We start from the raw sequence: 16,309 nt of genomic DNA, 5'->3' as shown, positions 1-16,309 counted from the left end.
CCAAATTAAGATCTCTGATATAATGAGCCTATCTTTGAGGTGAGAAAAAATTGCAAATGCTCAGGATAAAGCCTATCTGAATTTTTAAATGCATCATTTTCTTTTTTAAAAGCTTTAGTGAGATAGAATTCACAGAGCATGCAATTCACTCATGTCCCTAGGTGGCAGAAACAGTTAAGTGCTCAGCTACTAATCAAATGGTTGGTGCTTCAAACCCATGCAGAGATGCCTCAAAAGACAGGCCTGGAGATCTGCTTCTGAAAGGTCCCAGCCACTGAAAACCCTAGGAACCACAGCTCTACTGTGTACACATGGGGTCACCATGACTCAGAATCAGCTCAATAGCAACTAACAACAAAAATAGTGTATAGGTCAATGTTTTCTAGTATATTCAGAGGTGTGCAACCATCATCTCAATCAATTTTAGAGCATTTCATCACCCCAAAACGAAACTCCATTCCTTTTAGCCGTGACTCCTCCCCCCCAATTTCTCTATCCCACTCCCCCACCTCCACCGCACCCCCCGGCAACCACTAATCTGCTTTCTGTCTCTATGGATTTGCCTCATCTGGACATTTCATATAAATGGAATCATTCCACATGTGGCCTCTTGTGTTTGGCTTCTTTTACTTAACATATTATTTTCAAGGTTCATGTATGTTCTGGCACACATCAGGATTTCACTTCTTTTTCTAGCCCAATAATATTTCATTGTATGGACAACTCATTACTTTCACACATTCTTTATAAAGCAATTTGATGCCTCTGCTCCTGAATGTGCTAGTCTATACTTATTAGGTGTCCCCGGGTGGCACAAACAGTTGAGCAATCGACTGCTAAAAGAAAGGCTGGTGATTCAAACCCACCCAGAGGAACCTCGGGAGAAAGGCCTGGCAATCTGCTTCCAAAAGGTCACAGCCCTTTTGGGACTCTGCCATGAGTCAGAATTGACTCGATGGCAACTAACAACAACCTACTTACTTAAAAAAAAAAAAAAAAACCCCAAACTACTGCCCTGAGATAATCTTTAAAACTTAAACCAAAAATATCCCTGAGTCTTCTTAAAACCAAAAAATAGTTTAGCTCAACTAGTAAAGACTAAGGAGCATGGGTGGTACAGTGGTTACAGCACACTTGGCTGCTAACCAAAAGGTTGGCAGTTTGAACCGATCCAGTGGCTCCACGGGAGCAAAGACTTGACAATCTGTTCTCCTAAAGATTAAAAAAAATTAGAGCCTAGGAAACCCTGTGGGGCAGTTCTACTCTGTCCTATAGGGTCGCTGTGAATCACAATCGACTGGATGACAGTGTGTTTTTTTTGGTTTAGTAAAGAATGTCTGCCTTGAGCACTGTGCTCTTTTAAGATCTATACATGGGATCAAATTGACAACAGCAACTCGGAAGATTAAATACGAACCTTAGGGGGCAATGAGTTTATGTCAGTCGGGAAGGAACAGCTCAGAAGAGGAGGGTGAGGATGGTTGGACAACTTGAAGAATGTAATCAATGTCACTGAATTATACATGTAGAATCTGTTGAATTGGTGTATGTTCTGCTGTGTATATTGTCAACAACAACAAAAATAAAATAAAACATTAAAACAAGTGTTTCTTCAAGGTCACGTAATATTTAAATTTTAAAGTAGCTGATATATCTAAAATCAAAATTTTACTTAAACTAAAACATGACATTCCTAACAGTGTTAAGCAGAGCCTACTAAGACATGAAATCTGGAGTTATTAACTTCAGCTGATCAGTGGATAATGGAGCAAAACCAAGAAGGAGGGAGCCCCTACACCTCCACCCACCAGGAGGGTGTCACCCCAAATCCGACCCCACCCACACTTGTGTGTCTACAGTCTGCTTACCTACATCCATCCATTCAGGAGGTATCAACCGACATTTCTGTCTTTGTTTCAGGTTAATTGCCAACCACAGAGGCACTTCCACTGGTAAACCAGGGTTAAAAGGCCCCAGGTCTCCCTGCCAAAGGTAAAACAAGCACCGGAAGATGAACAAGAACAAAAAGCACAACTGCACCTCATTGCTATCAAATAAGAGTAAAGACACTGTAGAAACTGAGGTCTCAATAATAAAAATCCAACTGTCATTGCAGACCCACAATAAGGTACCTTCCCATCCACCTTTAAGCACCTCTGAAACACCTGGGGTCCCCCTGTTTAAGAGTATTCTTGACCCCACCTGCTGTCTTTTACTGGGAGTGAGGCAAATGCTATCACCTGAGCCCTGGGTTTCCTAAACAGGCTGGATACATCATCCACCTGCTTTCACCTGTGAAGCACTTAGTGTAACTCTCTGCAGGATGTGGGCATTCAACACAGGCGAATTCTCTCCTTCCCATTCTATCTCTGTTGTTATTAGTAGCCTGGAGTCGATGGCGGCTCAGAGCGACCCCATGTGACAGTGTAGAACTGCCCCATAGAGTTTCCTAGGCTGTAATCTTTACAGGAGAAGGTCGTCAGGCCTTTCTTCCATGGAGCAGCTGGTAGGTTTGAACCGCCGACCTTTCGATTAACAGCCCAGTTAAGCGCCACCAGGGCTCTTTCTACCTCCGACCTCCAATTCCCAGGACACATCTATCAATCAGAACTTCGGTGTCCTCGGGAGCGGGGGGCACGGAGTCCCTCGTCCTCAGGCGCCCTGGGGACTCCCTAATTTAAAATGCAAAATCGATGTCTGATAAACGGGAACCGGATGAGCGAGGCCACAGAGCCCAGAAGCAGGGGGCAGGCAGAGTTCGCACCCCCTGCCGTCTCTTCCCGCCCTGGCCTCTCTATAGGGCTGTGCCCCCTCCCAGCCCGACGTCCAGAGCCAGGTCGCCTCTGGGGTCCTATCAGCCCGGCCGTCCCGGCCCGGCGCCCCGACCACTGCCCGCCAGCCCTTACCCCAATGAGGTAGATCTTGTCCAGGCTGAAGTTAGGGATAATGGTCACCAGCTCCTTCTCGGCCAGAAATTCCACCTCGGCCGCGTCCATGGTGGCGCTGGGCGACCCCGGGGTCAGGACGTCATTCGCGCCCCTCAGTGTCCCCGAAGAGGTACCAGGGAAGCCGTTTCCCGCCACAGCGCGGGGCCCGCCCCCGGCCGGAAGAGGCCTCCGCAAGACCTATGGAAGCGCAGCTCTTTCCGTGGGGCTGTGGGAGGCGGAAACCGCCGTTGTTAGGAGCTCAGCGATTGGTGAGCCCGCTGCGGGCCGCCCCGCCCTTCCTGTGGGCGTCCCAGGATCACCGCACCTGAGCCCGCCCGGCGGCTGCACGAGTCCACACCCAGCCTGCGCGCACCTACGGCGTACGCACCCGGCCAGGAGGAAACGCATTTACTGGGCCAAGTTCAGAACCCGGCTTCGGGACACGGGGAGACGTGGACAGACTCGGCCCTAGTGGCGTGAGCCAAGGCTTGTTTCCCTTTACTTCCCAATCTTCTGTCCTCTACCAAAAAGAAAAAAACAAACCCGTTGCCATGGATTGATTCTGACTCATGTTGACTCCATGTGTTACAGAGTAGAACTGCTTCGTAGGGTTTTCTTGGCTGTAATTTTTACAGCAGCAGATCGCCAAGCCTTTCTTCCACTGTTCTGCTGGATGGGTTCAAACTGCCAACCTTTAGCCTAGTAGTTGTGCGCAAACCGTTTGCGCCACCCAGGACCTTGCCTTTCTACAGATTGGTTAAAAGTATATAAAGATGGCAGATTCCTCCACCCTGCCCCACGCCTTCTGGGTCAGAAACTGCAAGGAAGAGAGTTTGTACTTTCGCAAGCACCCTCGGCAAGACTTACGGAAAGGGCAGATTTGCAGGACCTCAGCCAATACGTATTGACTCCTTAAACAGGATGCCCACTGTAGGGTGGGTATGTGTGAAAAGCATAAAAGCAGAGGTTCCCAAACTCCCCTCCATGTCAGAATCCCCTAGAAGATTGTGTCAGCATGCTCATTCCCAGGCCCCACCCTACCCCCCCAACCCCCAGGGAATTTTGATTCAGGGGTCTGGAGTGGGGACAGAAAGCTGAATTTTTAACAAGGGCAGGTGGTTTTGATCAGGTGATAATAGACCAGAAAAGCTTTCTGGGATGTGAAGCTGCTAGTCTAGAAGGATTGGGGTTGAACTTGAAGGCCTGATTATTAACCAGTGGCCCAAGAGTGGATTCCAACTCATGACAACCCCATGAGTGTTAGGGCGGAACTGTTCTAGCCCTGATCATTAGGCCCTAGAAAAAAGCATAGAGGACTCGTGGATTCCAGGGTTCTGTATCCCAACAGGAAAGCCGGCCCCCCCCACCCCCCAGCTGACCCCATGTTTTGCTCTCGAACCGTCCTGAAACATACCCCATGTAGGATGAAATAGGACCGTAATTATGTTCTGCCCACTCACGTTGCCTTGAAAGTTATGTCTGCTGTTTATCTGCAGTAGAAGTTGTCATTTACACTTCGTGTGACCTTCATTAAATAAATCACTTAGGTCAAATGCTTTCTAAGAAAATAAATAAACGGCCCCTCTGGATGCTGTGTGACCGAGGGCAAGAGACTGCTCTGAACCTTGCTTTCCTCATCTACAAAATGAGGTAGGAAGGGAAGGAACAGGGGATGGGGGATAGGGGAGAGGTGGCTTCCTGCCACCTGGCCCCTCCCAAAATAGAGACTCCCTCAGGCATCTGCAGGCAGCATCTGCCAAATTGTGTGGGTTATTTTTTGATTGACGGGCGAGTGTTTTCTTGACTGGCAAATATTTGTGTTCCAAAGTTGGCGAGGCTTCACTTCCTGACTTGAGCAGCCTGTAAAAGAGCAAAGCAAGAGCTGGTGAGAAAGTCCAAGTTCAGAGATGCTGGTGGGGGGTGTGTGAGGTGCAATCAGAGCCCAGTGCCAACAACTGGGGCCCAAGTTCCCAAGTCAGTCATCCTTTCTGATCCTGTTTCCTTATCTATAACATGGGAGAACAAAGTGAAATAGTGTGTGTATGATGTTGCTTTAGAACTGCAAAATGGTGGTGTCTCCATGTCTCTAACCTGTGTATCAGAATCACTTGGGGGCCTTGTTAAACATGTGCTTTCCTTCCTAGCAACGTGACTCATAATACCTTGAATGGTACAAACAACCCAAATGGCCTATAACTGCTGAATGGATAAACAAAATGTGGTATAACCACACAATGGAATATTAAAATTTACTTCATTCTGTAAAAAGGAATGAAGTTCTGGTACATTATACAACATGTATAACCTTGAAAACATTATGCTAAATGAAAGCTGGTTACAAAAGACCACATATTGTACGATTCCATTAATATATGTCCAGAATAGGTAAAGCCATTGACAAACTAGACTGGTGGTCACCAGGGGTGGTAGGGAAGGAGGAATGGGGAGTGACTGCTAATGGGTATGGGGTTTCTTTTCGGGGTGATGAAAATGTCCTGAAATAAGATAATGGTAGTGATCGCACAATTCTGTTAATATACTAAAAACCATTGAATTGTATACTTTTAAGTGGTGAATTTTATGGCATGTGAATTATAGCTCAGTAAAGAAAATGCTGTTCCTTAAGCCCCAGGCTCAGGAATCAATGGAATACCAACTGAGATATTTCAACAAACAGATGCAGCGCTGGAAGTGCTCGCTCATCTATGCCAAGAAATTTGGAAGACAGCTACCTGGAAGAGATCCATATTTGTACCCATTTCAAAGAAAGGTGATCCAACAGAATGTGGGAATTATTGAATAATATCATTAATATCACACACAAGTAAAATGTTGCTGAAAAATCATTCAGAAGTGGTTGCAGCAGTATATCAACAGGGAACTGCCAGAAATTCAGTCCAGACTCAGAAGAGGGTGTGGAACAAGGGGTATCATGGCAGATTTCGGATGGATCCTGGCTGAGAGAAGAGAATACCAGAAAGATGTTTAGTCGTGTTTTATTGACTATGCAAGGCATTCGACTGTGAATCATAACAAATTACAGATAACATTGTGAAGAATGGGAATTCCAGAACAGTTGTGCTCATGAGGAACCTGTACTTAGAACAAGAGGCAGTCATTCAAACAGAATAAGGGGATACTGTGTGGTTTAAAGTCCAAAAAAAGGTGCACCAGGGTTGTATCTTTTTACCATACTTATTCAGTCTGTATGCTGAGCAAATAATCCCAGAAGCTGGACTATATGAAGAACAGAGCATCAGGATTGGAGGAAGACTCATTAACAACCTGTGATATACAGATGACACAACCTTCCCTGTTAAAAGTGCGGAGGACTTGAAGCACTTACTGATGAATATCAAAGACAACAGCCTTCAGTATGGATTACACTTCAACATAAAGAAAACAAAATCCTCTCAACGGGTCTAATAAGTCACATCATGATAAAGGGAGAAAAGATTGAAGTTGTCAAGGATCCACAATCAATGCCCATGGAAGCCAGAGTCAAGAAATCAAACGGATGCATTACAGTTGGGCAAATCTGCAAAAGATGTTAATTTAAGGACTAAGGTGCACCTAACCCAAGCCATGGTGTTTTCAGTTGCCTTATGTGCATGTGAAAGCTGGACAATGAATAAGGTAGACCAGAAGAATTGCTGCCTTTGAGTTATGGTGCTGACAAAGAATAGTGAATATACCACGGACTACCAGAAGAAGGAGCAAATCTGTCTTGGAAGAAGCACAGCCAGAATGCTTATTAGAAGCAAGGATGGCGAGACTTTGTCTCACGTACTTTGGACATGTTATCATGAGGGAGGAGTCCCTGAAGAAGGACATCATGCTTGGTAAAGTGGAGGGTCAGTGAAAAAGAGGAAGACCCTCAATGAGATGGATTGACAAGGTGGCTACAGCCATGGGCTTAAGGGTGACATAGGACCAGGCAGTGTTTCATTCTGTTGTACATAGGGTCGCTATGAGTTGGAGCCAACTCGATGGTACCTAACAACAACAAACCCCAGGCTCAGACATTCTGACCCAGGAGTCTGGGCTGGGCCTAGGGAAACCACACACTTAAGCTCTTTAGCTCTGACCCACTCCCATGGCCCAGGCTCTGCATGCTCACCCTCACCCTGGACTCTCAGAGCATAGGAACCAAACAGTAAAACAGACACAGATATAGGTGCCTGAAGAAAACTGAAGAGGGGAGTTGGAGAATGAAGCGTTTGGGGGCGGGGGTGCTACTTTAGATGGGGTGGTCTGGGTGCTCATACCATTATTTTCTATTCTAGAAAATACCTCCTCCTAGAATGGAATGATCCATGTGGTAATGGGTTAGAGTTGGAGACTCTAATGTTTAGCATGGATACGTACAAAAAGATTTATAGATGTGTGTATAATACCAGTTAGTATATATACATATATTTCCTTACGGTCAGCTCAGAGGGCCCAGAAGCAACAACACCGCAATGACACACCTAGTGCCTGGCTCTTGGTTTCAAATGTGGTTCTGATAAAAGGAACCAGAGCTTCTTGGAGAAATGGCTGATTCTAGGGCTGGGAAAAGAAATACATACAGGATGAGTCTGGAGTATCTTGTAGCGCCAGAAAGTCAGGAAGTGCTCAAAAAAAAAAAAAAAAAACCCACAATGATGGGGCGTAGCAAAGTGACACATGAGCCAATTGAAAGATCTCATGTGTCCAAAGCTGGAACAGTTTGAGCCCAAAAATAAACAGAGTATACAGTTCTAGCCCAAAAGGCTAAGGTTAATATCTATTTATGGAATTGATATCACAAAATTGTACACCTGAAAAATGTTTAATTGGCAAATGTTATATTTTTACAACAACAAAAAAAAAGATTAATAACCATCGAGTCCAATACTGTTATAAAAAAGTAATTAAATGGAGGAGAAAGACTCAAGTATCCCATGCAGAGGAATTCCCAGTAATTAATGTAGATTCTTCACCCTCAGTTAAGTGGAGTATATGTAACTCCCCACTCCTTCAGTGTGGGCTCTGCAGAGTGGCTTCCTTCAAAAGAGGACAGTACAGAAGAGCCTATGGAGTGCAGTTCTACTCTGACACACACGGAGTCACCACGAGTGGAGTCCACCCCAGGACAGCTGATGGTGGTGGTGATGCCTGAGCATGGTGCTCCAAGAGGGCAGGGGTTAGAAGGGAAGCGAGGCAGACAAGCAGGGGTCAGATCGCGAGGACCTGCCCTGTAAGTACTTCCAAGAACTCGGGCTTGACCCTGAATGCCACTTATGCAGGTGGGGAAGCACCATGAACAGATTTGCATTTGAGAAAGTAAATGTTGTAGTGGACAGAGTTGGGGATAGGACACAGCCTAGCAGCCAGGGACTCACCTGAGGGCTATGAGCAAAAGTTCAGGTGAGGGCTGGTGGTGGTCTGACCCAGGGCAGTAGCCGTGGGGACCCCAAGTCAGATCTGTCTGAATCCGGGGCCCATCTACTATTTGTACTGTGTCCAGAAGAGTGACGCCCAGGAGAGCTTCCAGATCCCAGCCAGGTGGCTGCAGGTATTTCCTCATCTACCTGTCGCTCTGGCACAGCCTGGCAGCAAGCCCACCCTTCGGGGGGGGGTGCCTGCGTTTTCCTTCCTGCAGCTCGAGGGGCTCCTATATTTGGCGGGGCGGGGGGGAGCCTCCACGCCAGCCCCACTGCGCACATCACGGTGGAGCCAGGCGCTCTCAAATGGCTCCGACATGGTGTGACTACACTCTTGTGTCTTTTTGCCATCTGCTGCTGTCATTAAAAAATTACATTTCCATCTGCTTTCACACTTTGCTCCCCTCCCAGCCTCCCTTCCTGGAGGAATACAGCTCGAATCCCAAATCGCAGGACCAGAACGTTCCTTGCCTCTCGGAACCATGGTACTTTCCCGGGGCACATCGGGGTTAGAGTTAATGGGCTTAGTCTGCCACCAGCGCTGTGACTTTCCATCCATTTCTTCTTCATTCGCCATTGACTGTGGCTCCTGTCACCTCCCCCCCCAGCACACACACACTTTGGGGGAGCCATTCACAAAGCTTTTTTTTATTGTCGGTTGTAATCAGTATGCTTGACTTTGGCATGAAAAATAAACTACAGACATTAGTAACCACTCCCCTAGGGGGTTATTTAAGAATAGACTCAAAAAATAAGAATCAAGAAGCAATGTTTTGGGTTGAGAATGACTTGTCATTCTAGACCAGTCCCGGAGAGGCACCCACCTCCACCTATATGGCATCTCCTATTTTTATTCAGTCCCTGGGTGGTGCGAATGGCTAATGCATTCAGCTGTGAACTGAAATATCTGAGGCTTAAGGCCAGTCAGAGGTGCCTGGAAAGAAAGGCCTGGCAATCAGCCATTGAAAACCCTATGGGCCACAGTGCTACTCTGACACACATGCAGTCATCCACCATGAGTCAGAGTCAATTCAACAGCAACTGGTATTTCTAATAAGGTGTCAGATTCACGTAAAACCCAACAAAGAAAGTTGTGGGAACACTGATCAGCTTTGTTATCTTGAACGCAGCTTTGCAAGCATTAGGGTTATCCATAACTCCTTAAAGGACTTTTTTTTTTTTTTTTTTTTTTGGTAACCAGTGTCAGGCTCTATTCTAAGCCCTTTATGTGTGTTCATTCACTTAATCTTTCGAAAACCTCACTGTAATCCCCGTTAGAAGGCTGAGGAAGCTGAGGCTCAGAGTGGTGAAGTATTTTGCTCCAGGTCACACAGCTAATACATGGGGCACTGGGCCACTGCCTTAGGCTGGGAACCAGACCAAGAAGGGATCCAGGTGAAAGCAATTTATTGAGAAGGCAATCCCAGGAAGCAAGGAAGGGAAGGAGGCCAGTCCGAGTTAATGAGCAGATTACCACTGCTGGCAGCTGGGGCTCAGTCCTCCCTGGACGCTTTGGACAACAAGGGAATCCCGATAGTCTGCGTGGAGCCATGAACCCGTGGCATCCCTGGCCCTCGGAGTTGGTCAGAAACACAGTCTCAGTCCCCACCTCAGACCTCAGAATCAGAACCTACATTTGAACCAAATAAGAGGGCATTAAAGTTTGAGAAGCACTGGCCTAAACTAGGAACCCTGGTGGCGCAATGGTTAAAGTGCTCGGCTGCTAACTGAAAGGTTGGCGGTTTGAACCCACCAGCCACTCTGTGGGAGAAAAATGTGGCAGTTTGCTTCTGTGAAGATTTACAGGCTTGGAAACCCTATGGGGCAGTTCTACTGTGCCCTATTATGTCACTGTGAGTTGGAATCAACGGCAGTGGCTGACTGGTCTAGACTAGAACATTTCACCAAGGGGCAAGGAAGCTGGGGTATTATCCACTAACCCTCATCTTGTATGCCCTGAGGGCTCTTTCCAGAGGTGTTATGCCCCAGTACTTCCAATCTGCCTAGAGCAGCTCCCACCCCACCTCACCTGCTCCTGCACCAGAGAAAGCCCTTGGAAAGAAAGATGCAGGTGCTTGCAGTAGAAAGCTATTTTCATAAATGGTGGGACACCTATAGCACCCACTATGTATATGACCCCATGGGGTCTCCAGAGCCCACCCACTCCACTCATCGTCTTCACAAGACATTCATACCCACAATTTCACATAATCTTCAGACTCCTATGGCATCATCCCCATTCCCTAGATAAGCAAACTTAGGCCCTGAGAGTTTCAGCGACCTGCCTGATCATAATGGCTGCCATTTATTGGCTGTTTACTCTGTGCCTGGCTCCATGTGGGGGCTTTACATGGATTATTTTACTTAATCCTTATATGTTCCCCATGAGGAAGGTACTGTTATCCCTATTTTACCAGGTGAGGAAACAGAGGCTCAAAGAGATTGAGTGACGACAAAGGTCACACAGCACGATGCGTACCTGGCTGACACCAAAGCCCCTTGCTTGTACCCACTCCCTCCTGTCTCACAGCTCCTAGGAGGGGTATGGGGCTGCAGTGGGTGGGGGCCCTGTCTCCTGGCTCTCCTGCCTTCCCTGGGTGAGTGCTGACACTGAGCTGACCCCCTCCACCTTACCCCTTATATGGGGAGACAGCTTACTTGAAGAAAAAGAGGCTTCAGGGATGAGTAGCATCACAGGGTTTACTGCAGCCTGGGGTGCAGATGTCCCCAGGAAGAGCCTCTCTCCCTTATTCAGCAGGTACCATCTGTGATCCCTCATCCTCCCAAATGCTGACCTCATAAGGGATGAGGCCTCTGGCCTCAGGAGACCTGGGCCCAGGACGATTCTTCAGGAGAGCAGGAGAAATTACCCCACCCCTGGAAGAAGCCATAGGCCACATCCAGCTCCCTGGGCAGTGCAGCCTCCCTGCCCCTCCTACCTGCATCCCAGCTCTCCCTCCACTCTGTTGCCATGGGCACTAAAAGCCTGGGATGAGAGGCTGATTAGCCAAGAAGACTGCTGGGCAGGCTGGAGGCCTCTGAGCAGTGCCCAGGGAGAGGAGGGGCCCTCAGCCTAAGGACTCAGCCAGCCTCCAGGGCGCTCTTCTACTCCTGGTTCACAGACCCAGTGTCCCCGGGATTCAAGAGGGAGAGGGACTGGAGCAAAGGGTCAAGACTGCTTCTAGTTGGGCATGAGAGGCTCTGAAAAGCCAGGAGGAAGGAGATGGTTTACCTGGCCAAGCAAGAACAAAGGTGTATTGGGAAGCAGCTTGGTGTAGATGGTAACAGCATGGATTTTGGGTTCTAATCCTGTCTCTGCAACTTAATACCTGGTGACCTTGGGCAACTGGTTTAACCTCTAGGTTCCACAGGTCTTTCATCTGCAAAATGTGGGCAACAGTACCTACCTGTAGAAGATTAGATTGTTGTTCCCAATTTGTCACTTCCTCCCTTCAAGACAATTGCCACCCCTGCCCTGGGTCACATGACTTCCCAGCACACAGATGCTGGGTTTGGCCAGATGACTTGCTTGGCCAATGGGACATGGGCAGATGTCCTGAGCAGATGCAGGAAATGCAAGGCTTGGTTTGTGCTCTTGTGCCTGTGCCATCTACCAAGAGGAGAACATATCCTGGTAGCTATTGCTCACAGAACAAGGAGACACATGAAGTAGATTTGAATCCAACTGCTGCCTGACACATCCAAGCCCAGCGCATCCCGGATACTCGGCAGAGCCCCAACCAACCCACAGAACGGCACATGAGGAATAAAGGCTGTTGTTGTAAGCCATGGAGTTATGGGGGATGCTTGTTACACAGCAGTAACAGCAAAAAGAAAACTGACTGATACACTATCTCACAGGGTTTCTGTGAGTATCCTATGAGTTAATATGTGAAAAGAGCATAGAACAGTGCCTGGTACATAGCCAGCCACATAAGTGCTAAGTAAATAAATACACTGAGCACCTATTATGTCCCAGGTGCGGGGAATACACTAATGTGCAAGACCAAGTGACTGCCTTTAACCAAACCAGTTGCCCCAGCTCATGGCAACCCCATGTGTGTCAAAGTAGAACTCTGCACCATAGGGTTTCCAATGGCTGATTTTTTGGAAGTAGATCATCAAGCCTTTCTTCCGAGGCACATTTGGGTGGACTCAAGCCACCAAGTGTTTGGTTAGCAGCCAGGTGCATAACTGTTTGCACCACCCAGGGATGCCCTCACTGCCTTTAGGAGGTTTATTTTCTAGGGACAGCGTATGGGCATGCTGGTGGGTGGAGAGTAGGTTATCAGCCTTGGGTCCCGAGCCCCCGCTGGCAGGAGCACCCCCTTTTCTGATGACTCGCACGCTCATGACTATGAAACTGCAGAAGGGGCGTCCTGCCTGTAGGAGAGGTATGGAACAGGCAAAGTACTGTGGAGCTGGCAGCGGTGAGCATTGAGAAGCAGCAGGCTGCACTAGAACCAGGCTCTGCAGAGGGACTGGGTGGACAAGTGGGAGTGAAGGCATTCCAGGGAAAGGGAACAGTGTGAGCAGGTGGCAGACTGTATAACAATTCCCCTCATCCCACATAGTTATCTCACAATCTGTCTTTGACACTCCCCTGTCAAGAAGTGGGGTCTATGTCCTGCTGTGAGTCGAGGAAGGCCTGTGACTGTAATAAAAGTAACACAGTAACTTTAGAGACTTGGTCATTATAGGCGACAGTTTCCACCTGGTTCTCTCAGTATGCTCACAATGAAATCTGGCCACCATACTGTGAGGAAGCCCAAGTTGCCCATGGAGAGGCCACGTGGAGAGAAACTAACAACCAGGACTAACCTGTCAGCCATGTGGTGTGCCATCTCGGACATGCCTCTGCCAGCCCCAGGCAACTCTGCTGATGCCACATGGAGCAGAGACGAGCTGTCCCTGTCAGGCACTGTCCAATTGCAGATTTGTGAGAAAATAAGCGATAGTTACTTTTTTATGCTACAGACTTGAAGGGTAGTTTGTTACACAGCGATAGGAACCAGGAAAATAAGTGTGTGAACAAGGAAAAGCAAAACGTTCAGTGTGGTCGGAGTGGAAGGTGGGTAAAGTCAAGGGTCTGGCCTCTAAGCAGGAGCAGCGGAGAGCTTTTGGAAGCTGCTATGTTAAGCACTGGAGCCCTGGTGGTGCGGTGATTACAAGCTCAGGCTGCTAACCAAAAGGTCAGCAGTTCAAATCCACCAGCCACTCCTTAGAAACCCTATGGGGCAGTTCTACTCTGTCCTATAGGGTCACTATGAGTCGGAATCAACTCGACAGCAACGAGACTGGTTTAATGTTAAGCCCCAACTACTAACCCAAAGGTCGGTGGTTCAGACTCACCCAGAGTTGCCCCAAAGGTAAGGCCTGGCAGTCTGCTTCCAAGAGGTCGCAGCCATTAAAAACCTTATGGAACAGTTCTGCACACATGGGGTTGCCATTGAGTCAGAGTTGACGCCACGGCAACTAAAAACAACAACAACTCAAGGCAGGACCAGAGGTGAGGGTGCAGTGGGGTGGAGGACAGAAGCCGGGGAGGCAGGGATCGGCTCAGAACAGTGCCAGCGAGCTGCCACGGGGGCCTGAGCTGCCACGGGGGTCTGAGCTGCCACGGGGGCCTGAGCTGCCACGGGGGCCTGAGGAGGCAGGGATCAGCTCAGAACAGTGGCAGCGAGCTGCCACGGGGGCCTGAGCTGCCACGGGGGCCTGAGGAGGCAGGGATCAGCTCAGAACAGTGCCAGTGAGCTGCCACGGGGGCCTGAGCTGCCACGGGGGCCTGAAGCAGGACAGTCAACGTCGGAACAGAGAAGAGAGAGAAGAGACGGAGGCAAAAATCAGGGGAACACAAAGGAACTGATGATTGAATGTGACAAGAGATGTCAAAGATGATTGGGATCTGGGGGCCTGGAGGTTGATAGATCGGGTAAAAAACAAAAAGAGAGCATGGACGATGGAGGAGGAAGAGGAGAAGAGTGAGGGGGTGGAGAGGGAGGAAGGAAGGGGTGGCTTCCTGCTGTAAGCCTTGAGTCTAGACAGGCAAAGGCCTGGGGGTAATGCTGTCTGGCTCCAGGGTCTGGGCTATTAATTCCCCAGTCACTGTATTGTTGTTAAATGTTAGGTATCTTCCTGTATTATTTACTCAATGTTTTGTTAAGTCTCATTTTAAAGCAAGTCATTTATGTTCCTTACACAAGGCCATCCACTGTGGTGTGACTCGTGATTCCACTCAGGTGAGGTGTGAGAATAGGTAGAACTCATCGATGGTGACAGCATCAGGAGAGCGGTGACCTCTGGGGCAAACCTGGCTGGAGGATACAGGAGGGAGCCTGCTGGGGTGATAGAGCATTCTCTACCTTGATCAGAGAGGGGGTTCACAGTGTATGCACGTATACAATTGACAGAGCTACAAAATTAAGTTTCGTGCATGTTCCTGTATAGTTGATACCTTGATTTAAAAAAAAAACCATTGCCATCAAGTGGATCCCCAACTCATGGCAGCCCCACATATTAAGAGTAGAGCTGCCCCATAGGGCTATGTTGGCTACAGTCTTTACGGATGAAGACTGCTAACCCTTCCTTCTATGGCACTGCTGGGTGGGTTTAAATGGCCAACTTTCAGGTGAGTTAAAAAAAAAACCCATTGCCGTCTAGTTGATTCCGACTCATAGCGACCCTACAGGACAGGGTAGAACCGCCCCATAGGGTTTCCAAGGAGCACCTGGTGGATTCAAACTGCTGACCTTTTGGTTAGCAGCCATAGCTCTTAACCAGTATGCCACCAGGGTTTCCTTAGGTTAGTAGTCAAGTGCAAACTGTTTGCACTACATAGGGTCCTTGATACCTCAATAAAATAGTTAAAAAAAATGAAAAAAGCAGGACAGTGCAGTGGCTTACCAGTTCAGATGGTAGAGCCAGGGTCTAAAGACTTTCCAGGCCATGGACTGGTTCCTAGGAGGACAAGAAAGGAAACAACTTTAAGTGAGACAAGGATGGGGTTTAGGAGAAGGAGACCCCCACCAAGGGAATGCTCCGTAGCCCTGGACGACCCACCACACATGAAGCATGTTAACTCACAGGTGTTTACGTGGACTAGAAGCAGGACCGACTACATAATCCATGGAGCCCAGTGCAAAATGAGCATACTCCTTGTCCAACAATGATTCCAAATTTCAAGATGGTGACAGTAGAGCATTAAACCAAGTGCAGCCCTTCTAAGCACACAGCCGTTTGAGGATGCATGCCTGTGAAGCCAGCCCTGGCTGTCAGGCCCACCCACGTCCCCATGGCACTCAGAGTACCCGTGTGGCCCATGTCTCCAACTGTAAGTACTGTCTTCCGTGAGTGGACAGGTTAGGAGGTGGAGGATGAAGACCCTGCTTCCTCATTCCTTGGGGAGGGGGTAACAATGAACAGAGTTCCACACTGCCCACCCCTAGAGTCTCCCAAGAAACCTGAGCCTAGTGGGTAACTGATTCAAGAGCCCCCTTTATGGGAGACTTCTTTCTTCCCCTGCCTTGCTTCCCCTCTTCTTACTGGTGCTTCCTGAGATTCTCTCCCAAATAAACCCCTTGCACCCAATCCTTGCCTCAGGCTATGCTTCTAGGGGAGCCAATAAGACAATGAGAAAAACCAAACTCGGGAGAAGCCACAGAAAATGAACATAAAAATACATGCCAAGATCTGAGCAGCCTACAGGAAGATGGGGACAACAACAATTGAATGTTATTTAAAAAACAGCATTGCCTCTCATCCTAGAGATGTATCACTACCTCCATTTTACAAAAAATAAAGGCCCTGCGGGGTCCCACAGCTGGAAAGGGAAGAGGCTGGGACTCACCAAGCCCATGGGACCTCGGGCCACACTGAGGCCTACACTAGTCTGCAAATTGACCATCCAAAGGCCCGCCACAAGCCGAACTGGCTTCTGTTTTAAGCAATTGTCTTAAACGTGCCCAGGAGCCAGAC

General features: G+C 48.3%; 1 protein-coding gene across 10 annotated transcripts in view; it reads right to left on the bottom strand.

The window, feature by feature from the left end:
- GINS2 (GINS complex subunit 2) overlaps nt 1-16,204 on the bottom strand; it is a 39,644-nt gene extending 23,440 nt beyond the window's left edge. For 3 of the 10 annotated variants that reach the window (XR_002787721.2, XR_010318830.1, XM_003418078.3), the window contains exons 1-3: nt 13,157-16,204; nt 2,907-4,787; nt 1,869-1,983 (exon numbers count right to left, since the gene is read on the bottom strand). Coding sequence is in view for 8 of the 10 variants with exons in the window: in XM_003418078.3 (XP_003418126.1) it covers nt 1,869-1,983; nt 2,907-2,996 (205 nt within the window). In the remaining 2 variants the exon portion in view is untranslated. The remainder of the gene's footprint in view (nt 1-1,868; nt 1,984-2,906; nt 4,788-13,156) is intronic. The other 7 variants (XM_064273703.1, XM_064273704.1, XM_064273706.1 and 4 more) reach the window with 7 other exon arrangements.
- Between the last annotated feature and the right edge of the window lie 105 nt (nt 16,205-16,309).

This window comes from Loxodonta africana, chromosome 21 (assembly GCF_030014295.1).
Source record: "Loxodonta africana isolate mLoxAfr1 chromosome 21, mLoxAfr1.hap2, whole genome shotgun sequence".
NCBI classification, from domain to species: domain Eukaryota; kingdom Metazoa; phylum Chordata; class Mammalia; order Proboscidea; family Elephantidae; genus Loxodonta; species Loxodonta africana.
This window is presented reverse-complemented; position numbering and strand designations above follow the sequence as displayed.